We start from the raw sequence: 11,037 nt of genomic DNA, 5'->3' as shown, positions 1-11,037 counted from the left end.
TGAAACTATTCCAAGAAAATACCTAAAAATATTTGAAAGTGAATCACAGAAACGTATATATAGCGAGTATTAGTTACTATTAACATCCTTGGTTGGACAGTGTGCCCTAGGGGCAGTTTTATAGGGTTCATAAACTGTACTGAGCCAGAGGATTTTAGAGAAGAAGCAGACAGAGTGAGGGATCATTTTCTAGAGAGGAGCTTTGAACAGAGTATGTTAGAAGATACGATCCACGAAGTAGAAAGAGCGGGGAGGGAAAAAAGCATTTTAAAAGAACAGCAGGACACCAAATGACAACTGGGACTTTCCTTTTAGAAGAGGTTTTCAGGAGACTGCACAGGTTAGAAAAAAAACAATGACAAAAAATGGCACACGTTAAAAAATGATGATGCTCTTGAAGATTTAAAACAGATAATTGTAGGTTTACCTTTCAGAGATCATCTTCACTGAAGGATAATTTGGTGCATAGCTATATTAAAGACAACAAGACCTCTAGTGATATGAAACATGTCGGTTTTAGTGCTCACTGTCCTCTACAAGTATTCCATCAGTCGGATTCTTCGTATACCTGATTCCACACTGCGCGATGTGGTACCTTCTGCTGGCTTGTACATCCTATAGAGCTGTATGATCTGGCAGAAAAAATCACAGCAAGCGGCAGGGAGAGCAGGTAATTACAAACCTGGAGGTGTGTGAATACTTGCAGCGGTCAGAAGAGCAGTGAAGTGGCGTCTTCTCATGAAATGGGTCACCTGTAAGGTAAAGTGACCAGTGACGTTATGTTGCCGTGAGAAAGGGACCCTGTGAGGCCCTGAAAAGCCGGTATATATGTGTATACTGCTGTTTTTCACTATAAATTTGTGAAACACAAATACATGTCTGTAGAGCCCCTGTCTTCATAATCCCAATGACCCAAACAATATCCAAGGTGCAGGATGGAATGACAAACATAATTCTAACAGTAAATGTGGTTTTCATTCAGGAAACTGCATTCATTCCAAAATGAAATGGTAAACTCAAACTAAATTTGAACGACATTCTTCAAGTCTCTGATGATGGATGAAAGGCAATGCAACGCACATCCTGCACTGCAATGCACGATAGCATAGGATTTATAAAGAGCCAACAGTTTGCGGAGCACTTTATAAAATAAGGGGAGACAGTACAGTTACAATACAATTCCATACGAACATTAGAAGGACTCCGCTTGTGAGAGCTTACACTCTAACAGGAGGGGCAAATTATACAGAAGGCAATAACTATGAGGGATGAGCTGATTGAAGGAGCAGATGTACAGTTTTTAGCTGGGATGTGCGGTCAGGGAGGCAGAGCCTCACCTAGTATTGTGGAGGAAAAAGCAGTCAGCTTCAAGTCTGAAGCTGACAGCTTTTTCCCCATTTAGACCGGCCTCTAACAAGTTACACAGCAGGGAAAGCCTCCCCGCTGTGTAACCTGTCATGGATGGAGTGCTGCCTGTTAATGCCTCACCCAGCACGGAAGGTACCGCACATCACTGGTTTTTAGATGGAGGTGGAATAGTCTTCCCTGAAGAGGTGAGTTCTCAGGGATCAACTATAGGTAGACAGAGTAGGAGATAGCCATATCGGTTGGGGTAAGGAGTTCCAGCAGATTGGAGAAGCTCTGTAGAGTTTCTGGAGGTGAGCATTGGATTAGGTGATGAAGGACCTAGACAGCAGGAGGTCTTGGGAGGTGCGGGGAGGACAGTTTGGGTGAAATATTGAGATGAGCTGGGAGTAGTGGTCTCACAAGGGGGGTGTGGGGGATGCGGCCCGCACCTGGGTGACACCATTGGAGGGGTGACACAATAATGACTGACAGTCATTTTGGTGTCACCCACTATAAAAATGTGGGCACTCGGTCATGGACCGAGAGTCCGACAGTGTCTAGAGAGAGGAGGGGAACCGGCGGCATACCTCATCCTGCCAGGTGAACATCCCCTCCTCTCTCTGCCGGCGTCCATCATCAAGATAACCACCGGCAGGCGTCAATTAAATTGCCGCGCATGCGCGATGGTGTCACGATGGGGTGTCACCCGGTCTCCGCTCCGGGTGACACCCGGCCTCAGGGCGCCCCTGGGTTGGAGATGGAGCTGGGGCAGAGTTGTGGATGGCTTTGTATGTTGTTGTTAGTATTTTGAATTTTAAGTGTTGTACTATAGGAAGCCAGTGGAGGGATTGGCAGACAGGGTGGTGGCCCCTGAGCAGTTGGTGACGTGTATGAGTCTGGCAGCAGCATTCATGATAGACTGAACAGGGGATACCCTGTTTAGAGGTGGGTCAATGAGAAGGGAGTTGCAATAGTCAAGACGAGCGAAGATGAAAGAGTGAATTCAAAACTTTTTGGTAACATTTGTTAAAGGAGAACTATGAGGCGAGTGCTTTTTCACTCGCTGACTGTGCACAGGTCGGCTCAGTAGATCAGGAGGTGAGCGAACAAATACCGGCGTTCGCTCACCTCTCGATCCTGTCATGGCAGAATGCTGTGACAGGGGAGTGACTGCATTCCCTCCTGCCCTGTCCTCCAGCGCTGACTAGCGGAACGGACGGGGGAGGGGTGGGTACAGCTGGATCCACCTCTAGATAGGCAGAGCCAGCTGTCACTCACGCAGACATAATTGTCGGGATCCGTTTCAGCTGAGGCGTCTCAGTATACCGCGAGCTGTAACTAGCGGTATACTGAGCTTTGGGTGATGGGAGGACTCTCCCATCACCCTCCAGAAGGAAACCACAGTGTCAGCACCAATTCAGAGATGATTTGAGGATCTACAGAGGAGTGATACACAAATAAGATACAATTTTGTTAATAGTTAAAGGGTGATTCCACTTTCCCAGCTTAATTTGCGAAAATAGAATTACCCTCTCCAATCTGGCCCCCTCTCCCCTCTTGCTGGTGGGGGTGTACTATCTGTACCATGTACTGCTGTGCAGTGCAGCCCTGCACTAAGGATTTTGAATTTCAGTCGCAAATGGCAAACACGCATTGGTCAGTGCGTTCAGACGTGCTTTTCATTGGTGAATTATTGTTTACAAGTGAGAATCGCAAAGAACCATTTGCAAGCGAAATCCAAAATTCAGAGTGCAGGGCTGCGATACAGGGCAGTACGGGGTACGGATAGTACAACAGCTTGGGAAGGAGTGTTCACCCAAAGGTAAGTCTAGCAAGGTTTGGGGGAAAGGGGAACAGGGAGGGGGTAATTCCATTTTGTCAGATTCACCTGGGAAAGTGGAGTTACCCTTTAAGTTACTTGAACACATTTTATAGATTTAACTCCTACGTTTATTGTCACTTTAAAAACCTTTTGTCTTTAATATGACTTTAAACATTCTTTTTAGTAATAATGTGTGGATGGGAACACATAACATACAGAAGACCTTTCTGCATATGTGGAGATCCACTTCGGAGAAGACATTGGTAGCAATTGGCAGTCCACTGCCCCCCTCCAGTGATGAAGCTGCCAGCACAGGTAGCAGCACATCGCACGTTCCTCCCCAGCTGTCACCTATCTAGTGGAAGGGGGGTGGTCAGTGGCCGGGCGTTGACGTCATGGGTGGGCGGAGCTGCACGCAGCACATACTGGCAGTGGGGAGGGCTGGTCTAGTGCAGGAGGGAACCTGCTGCTACTGCTGCCGCTGGTGCTGCTGCTGATTGTACCAGCGCCAGTGATCGGGCTGCATCCAATGTAAAGCCCGGGGAGGATCAGTCTCCAAGGAGCCCGCATCCCTCTGTGTACGGATCTCTATCAGCCGGTGTCACTGCACTTGTCATTCATCTCCGCCGGAATCTTCTCCAGTCTTCTTCTCTTTTTAATTCTTCATTTCTGTCTGCTGTCGCTAAAACAAAGCCAAACGGATTGGAGGTCTGTGTGTGTTGTAGAGACATGCGTTCAATAAGAAAGAGGTGGACTATATGCACAATAAGCATCCTCCTGATCTTCTATAAAACCAAAGATATCGCAAGGACTGACGAGCTCCAGGATTCACAACTCAATGGGTAAATGGGAAAGTAACTGGATACAAAGGGGAAGGTGGCCAGCTGTGCTTGGATGTGTGTCTGTGTGCATGGATCTATGGTATATGGCTTATAATAAAGAGGGATCAGGTATATTGAATGGCCAGGGTCCATCCTGATCACTACAGGGGGAGATCGGAATCCTGAGCCAACTTAGGGTGCCTGGATGGCACAAAGGATGACTCTACACATGGAGGAAAAGCTTTCTTTTTCTGTGGGCTGTGATGTTGTGTCAGCTGTCTGCTAAGGATTTCCTCTCTAGGTTTGGCAATCTTCTTCCCTTTAGCAGAACTTGTCATTGTGCTCTGCTGGAGAGTAAATAGTTTTCCTAACAGAGCTTTGTGCTGGCTAAGCCTTTCAAGGCACCGAATTGGGATTTGGGCTGATCGTTTGACGTCTGCTGTCCCCAAATCTGGTGCTGAGAGTCTGGACTTCCTGATGTAGCGTTACAGACATGGAACTTTGTATTCCTCTGTTATAAAGTTTCATGTTATTTCAGGCTCCAGCTCCAATTACTCACCAACAGTGTTAATAGATGATTGTCCTGAGAAATCATTGTCCTGAAAACTAAGAAAGGTTATGTTTGATTGGCTACTACTGTTTACTTTTTTGTAGTTCTTCAATTTTTTGGGACTTATATATTCTATAAAAGTTAACTATTTGGTTTTAAATAACTTTTGGGTAATACATAAGACCAATACTTTTAATAAGGGTGGATTGAATTTGTATGGAATTCAGAAGCCAGTCTGTCCAATGCAGGGGCCAGTCTGTCCAATGCAGGGTCCAGTCTGTCTAATGCAGGGTCCAGTTTGTCTAATTTAGGGTCCAGTCTGTGAAGTGCCGGAGCTAGTCTGTCCAATGCAGGAGCCAATCAGTCCAATCCTGGGGCCAGTATGTCCAATTCAGGAGCCAGTATGTCCAACCCAGGAGGCAGTAGGATTTTTAAGGCAGTAGCTCTATTGGCAACAACTAAATTGAGCTTAAAACGTTAGGTGACGGCTGTATTTTTTAAGGGGCATTGGCTACCTGGCTCCTGGGATTTGTCCAGTCCTGCTTAAAAAGATGTTTTGCTGGCCATACACTGCTCACATTTGGGGTGAGTCTTCACCAATTCAAACAGTCTATGGCTCTGTTGGCACTCCTCCTCTCAACAAAAGTTGTTTTTTTAGTCAACTTTCTTTGAAGCAGTCCAAAGATTTGCATCTGAACAGTGACTGCAACCAATTAGGAGTCACCGTTCAGGTATTCTGACAGTGGCAAAAACGCCCAGCAGGGGAGAATCCCCCATCCATGCTGTTTAGTGTGGATGGGGAAATGGAGCCCTTTTTCTAAATTCAGTCCGCGGGGCTGAGCAACAAAAAAACGCACAGTGCATGTCCAGCTTAAAAGTGATTTGGCAGAGCACTGTTCATTTCAATAAACCAATCAGGTTAACAGCACATTTCCAGCTTTTATATTGTTGGTAGTTTTGATGTTTCCAGGTTTTGCTGGTCTTGCAGACTGCAGTGAATTATTGTTGACGTGTAATAAGATCAAACTCTTTTTTATTGACTGTATCAAAGATTTTAGGTGGATTAGTGCCGTTTTCTTTTATTATTGTGTAGGGAAGTGTATTCTTTTTTTTTTTTTATAGAATGGTGATTCTCTACCTCTACGCACTGTAGCTCTGTTGACAGATGCAGAAGTGAATCTCTCTGAATCACTGAATTGTACTGCATTCAAATAAATACATTAGCTAAGTGCTGTCATTTTGTTTCAAACTTCAATGTTATATTGGTATAAAGTATGAACATGAGGTTGACCTTACAAGTAACGGGAAAAAAAAATGTTCTCAAATCGGAACAGGGGACTTAAAAAAAATATAAATTGTGAATGCCAAGCTAGGCACACAGAGAGAAGAAGTAAAATATAGATGAGTATAAAAGAAGGTCAGAGGAGTCAAGAGGCTAAGAAACAGGGAGCTGGTACAAAAAAAACGACAGGCACTTATTGAATGGTTAAAAGCCAGACAAGAGAAATGGAGAAACACAAAGCAGAGGGATCCTAACATGTAGACACAGACAAAGAAACATGCATAAGGAATGAGAGAAACAAAGACATGGAGGGACAAAGAATCAGCCTACAAGGTGCCTACATGAAAAAAGCAGGCAACCCTTGGACATCTGTGCTCCCTGCCATGTCATATAAGGGGACATATAAAACAGGTACATAATGTGCCAGCCGAACGGAGCTAGCAAGTGTGTCCAGAAACAGATTGGAACAAAAAGTCAACCCCTGTGAATGATAATGACCAGAATATACACCCACATGTGATGATCTAAGCAGACACTCATTGTGAAACCAAGAGGATCAAAGCATATCTGTAAACAGAAAGCAAAATAGGTGTAAGACATGACAATCAATGTTATAGTGAGCCATCAGTCGTAGAAGCTCATTTATTGACCATTTTTTATTTGACAACAGAAGAGTAGCCTGGAATAAAGAAGCTGTGACAGTGACATTATCAGTACCCGGTATCAACGTGTACTTGTCTATCACCGGCACAAAGAGGGGGCTGGCGTATCATGGGCTGAGTCATATACGTGAGCATGTAGCTGATCAATTATTAAGGAACCTCATGAAAGTGTCTGATAGGAGGGTTGCTCGTTGAAACCAATAACATTCTCAGTTTGGCTTAGGAAATGAAGGGAGAATAATATTGCTTCTGTTCAATGCTTATATAGTAGTGGTTGCCTGTGTCCCACTCATTTGCAATGCTATTAATCCTAAGAGGTATTGGAAAGTTGCGATATGGTTCACTTGTAGGAAGAGGACTGTGAGCAGGTAGCTTGCAAGAGGAAAGTAGGGCACCTGGTCTGGGAATACCCCAAAAAAACATTGTTAGTCCATGGTAGTGGAAGATGGATAGCAGATGTCTTATATCTGTTTGTATCTCATCCAGCTCTGGAGTCTACGGAATATTAGACACTGATTATGGTGAAGGAAAACTGTTCTTTTAAGAGTGGTATAAATAAATCAATAGGAACATTGTTTAATAAAATATAAAGAAAAGCAGAATTGCAATTACTAGGCTGTGTATAATGCATTGCTGGTATTTGTATGTAATGTACAGTACAATGTACCATCAGCTATAGAGAAATACAAATCCCCGCAATACATTATAGAGCACCATGTGTGGGAAAGTGCAGGCTTACCTGAGCAGTCTTCCAGCAACTTGCTTTTGAGATCGGACCTGTCTATCAGCGGCTGTCATCCCCCCACCCCTGCTCCTCCTTACTACATCTCCCCGCGTGCTTTGCCGATCGTGGATGGGCAGGAAATGTGAGGCGGGGACGAGGTGAGGGGACTTTCTGAAGTATCCAAGGTCCATGTACTTAAAGCAATCCTTCGCCCTCCCCACCCGCTTCTCTCATCTCATACCTAACCCCCTTCTCTCTAAAAATGTGATATTTATATATATTTTTTTTAAAATACGTTTTTTGGAGAACCCTCATCACACTTCCTGCATTCCTCCCCCTTGTGTTTTGCTTAGCCTACTGAAATACCCACATCTGCTTAGGAGACATCAGAGTACACTGCGGTGCAAACGCCACAGCTTGTTATCGGGGTGGGGGGAGGCTGCAAGAACCTGGAAGAGAAACCCCTAATGATGTCAATGAAGACGATGGTGGCATGGGACCGGCTGTGCAGCAGCGGATCACTACAGCACATCGCTGGATTGCTGGGCTTGTGAGTATTTTTTTTTTTGCATAACTCAGTGGATAAGGTACGGGGAGCAAAATGGGTTGAAATTCCTCTTCAAAGGAGTTCTAAAGTTCCAGAAAGTAGTATCCTTTTATAACATCAGCATTGTCATAGGAATACATCATATAGTTATTTTTGATAATGCAATCAAAGCATACTTGAAAATTTTTTTTTTTATGTAGTGAGTGCTGCCTTCTGTCTGTCACCACTTTCAACAACTTCCTGGATTCCCAATGTGCCTTGCATCTATTTCCCCTGCTGCTCAATGTGATGCAATCTCAATCTCTCAAGACCACATATCCCATAATGCATTGCTTCCAGCAAGCAATGATGATGTTACATTGTTCAGACATTGAGTTGTAGTTTAGAAGGCAAGCTCTGTGACAGTTGTGACACAAAAAGAAGTGCATATTCACAGGACCGAGTGAAAAATGTGTCAGGGCATTGAGGAATTTCATCCTATGGACATTTTCAGTAAGCAATTTTACAAACTTCTAGATCGATATGATCATTAGATGTGGAATAGAACTTATGGAAATTAAATTTAAAAGTACATATTTGCTTATAGTTTTTGACCATAGCAACCCTTTACATTCTGCATGCAAAACCAGTAAACCAATGCTCCAAAATAGGGTGAACTGTGCGCTGGGAGTGGCCTTGTCTGTATTATTGTGCAGAGGTATTAAGAAAGAGAGCTACCATTTTTTTGGAAATCCCTTTATACCCAAGTCAGTACTGAAGTCCCCTGTGTCCAAATTTGTGTTTACTGTTGACCGGGATTTCACTAATGAGGACTTTCTCTGAGGCTTAACTTAACTGTCTTGGTTGGAGTTTAAACATCAAACCAGAAAAGTGGAAGGCTTCAATGATTGCAGAAGGGCTCCTTGTTAAAAAAATTTCTCAGCAAATAGTATAGAATAAAAGTACTTCCCCATGCCCATGATCCCACCTTCTGTAGATTGACTATTGGTTCATCCTGTAAAATGTCCGTCTGTATTGTTTCATTTTAATACATTTTGTGTCTATCCAACAAGTGGTTTGTGTGGGCTAATTGACCGTTCCTAATTCTCATAACCCTATTGTAAACAACAGCAAAGCCTCTGTCTGATTCTTAAAGTGAATGGTAAGCCAAAAATATTTGTTACTAGTGTTTGATAGAGTGAGGAAGCGTTAGAACCACTATCATGTTTTACTGCCCATCCTGGGCTCTGTTAGAGATATTCATCTTCACTTCCTGTGTTGCTGATAGCAATTTGCCGAAGAGAAAGTGAGGGGCTTTACCTTCAACATAGACAGAAATAAAAATGTGTCTGTTTAGTAGAGTGGGGAAAGGTTAGACCCCCTGTCAGATTTCTATTTATGCCCATGTAGCTGTTGCAGATTTTCCTTCACTTCCTGTCTGGTAAAATGCTGTCAGCAGTACAGGAAGTGAAGAGAAATCTATCTAACGGAGCCATGGCTAGCAGTAAAAACCTGACAGTAGTTAGTGTCCATTGTCAGTGTCAAAAACTAGAAAAAGTTTTTTGGCTTGACATACACTTAAAATAAGAATGTATTTCTGAGTTACGGAATTATATAGTCATAGGTGATTACTGAATTGCAAATGTTGTAGAGTGAGACTTGCACCCTGCATTGCTTGTTGGTGGTCTGCCATCTGGCTTTCCAAATGTTAGCTTACTGTAGTTATTCTGTGTCTTGGTTACTTGAATAACAAATCTTGGTTTTACTGGTAGGTGGTGCTGCAGGTGATATCTGGAAATTATACTTGTGTGAGGAGCTGACCGCTGTGTAGTAAGATTTAGAATGGTCACAATTCTTGCACTTAGGCCAGCAGATTTTAAATGCTTAGTTTTTTCTTTGAGTTCTATTTTTGTACCTGGAACATAAAAAAAAAAAAAATGGAGATCTTTATGGCTTCATTTACACAGGTGTGAGTGTAGCCAGACAATTTAGAGGCTTTTGTTTGTGCATTTACTAAGCCTGACTTGTAGTGGAGGGTCAGAATCATTTGTTTTTGGCCCTATAGACTTTTAAAAAGGAGCACCTGAAAAACAAGTTTTTCAAGTGTGTATCAGGTGCCCCCATTAAAGTCAATGGGGCCAGAATGCAAAATGCTGCCCCAGAAGCAACTCCATGTACTGTTTCAAGATTCCTATGACCGACAACAAGTGTCCATGCTCAGGTGTGAACAATGGGATTCCTCTTGTGCGTTGTCAGGAAAAGAGCTAAAAAATGCTTAGGTGTGAATGGGGCCTAATTCTGAATCATTTTGCTTTAATGCCAAATTTGATCTGCGGGCAGCGCGGTATGTTAAATTTGCATTTCACATACCATGCTCCTAGCCAGTTAAAATGGAGCAGCTGCAGAAGGGTGGTCAGGAGCAATTTTTACTTCAGCCTAGAAAACCCTTCATATGCTTCTCACTAAGAACTTTGCACCTGCCTATGTAAGGGGACAGACATTGTCACTCCCCCAACCCCAAAGAGGGTTTTGTTCAAGTAATCATGGGTGAGCACATGGTTCAGCTCGCAGCCCCCTTATTAATTAACTTCAGCTATTACAAAGCTGTGGGTTGGGATGGATTGGTTTCACTTTGAGTCTAAAGCTGTTTGTCGGTTTTATTCGTTTAGCAGTATTCACAGCTAAAGACCACAAGTGCTTCAGCGCTAAACATATACTACCTCGGAGGGACATTAGTGTGTTTTATATAAAGAGCTCCATCCTAAGCACATTTCATTTTGCAGTTCTCAGAGTACAAGGCTTGGATGTCATCCAGGTTACTTGAGATATAATAACGCACATTTTACACATCCAGATTGAGAATATGGTAATTAGTACAACACTTCTGCCATCCACAAAAGTAATTGGGGCCATATTATGCAACTATGTAGCATGCATATTTATTACGGCATTCATGTTTGCCTTTTTTTTTTTTTGCGGAGGAAACATTGTGTGATGTGTTTGTTTGTCCTGCACTAGAAAAGCACATCTGTGTCCTGCTGTAGGAAGTCTGCTTGACAAGCATCGTCTTTCCTTTACTGCTAGAAATGACTAATATGTGTCTTGATAATTACAGAACCAAAAATGAAATTCTGCTTTCTGAAACTTGGCAGAAACTCAGAAATGTAAATGATAAAATATTGCCATCCAAAATTGAATATGAGAATTGTATTGGTTGGATATTGTGGAGTACTAATTATTTATACTACTTGCCAAAAAGAAACTAATTAACAGTATTGTTTTGGGCCATGGTAGTTGGTTTTT

At 43.0% G+C, this 11,037-nt stretch overlaps 1 protein-coding gene across 1 annotated transcript in view; it reads left to right on the top strand.

The window, feature by feature from the left end:
• The first annotated feature begins 3,898 nt into the window (after nucleotides 1-3,898).
• ST8SIA4 (ST8 alpha-N-acetyl-neuraminide alpha-2,8-sialyltransferase 4) overlaps nucleotides 3,899-11,037 on the top strand; it is a 132,772-nt gene continuing 125,633 nt past the window's right edge. Inside the window, exon 1 of the mRNA XM_018562192.1 lies at nucleotides 3,899-4,011. Coding sequence (XP_018417694.1) covers nucleotides 3,899-4,011 — 113 coding nt within the window. The remainder of the gene's footprint in view (nucleotides 4,012-11,037) is intronic.

This window comes from Nanorana parkeri, unplaced genomic scaffold, assembly GCF_000935625.1.
Source record: "Nanorana parkeri isolate BGI_ZX_2015 unplaced genomic scaffold, ASM93562v1 scaffold564, whole genome shotgun sequence".
In the NCBI taxonomy this organism is placed as follows: domain Eukaryota; kingdom Metazoa; phylum Chordata; class Amphibia; order Anura; family Dicroglossidae; genus Nanorana; species Nanorana parkeri.
This window is presented reverse-complemented; position numbering and strand designations above follow the sequence as displayed.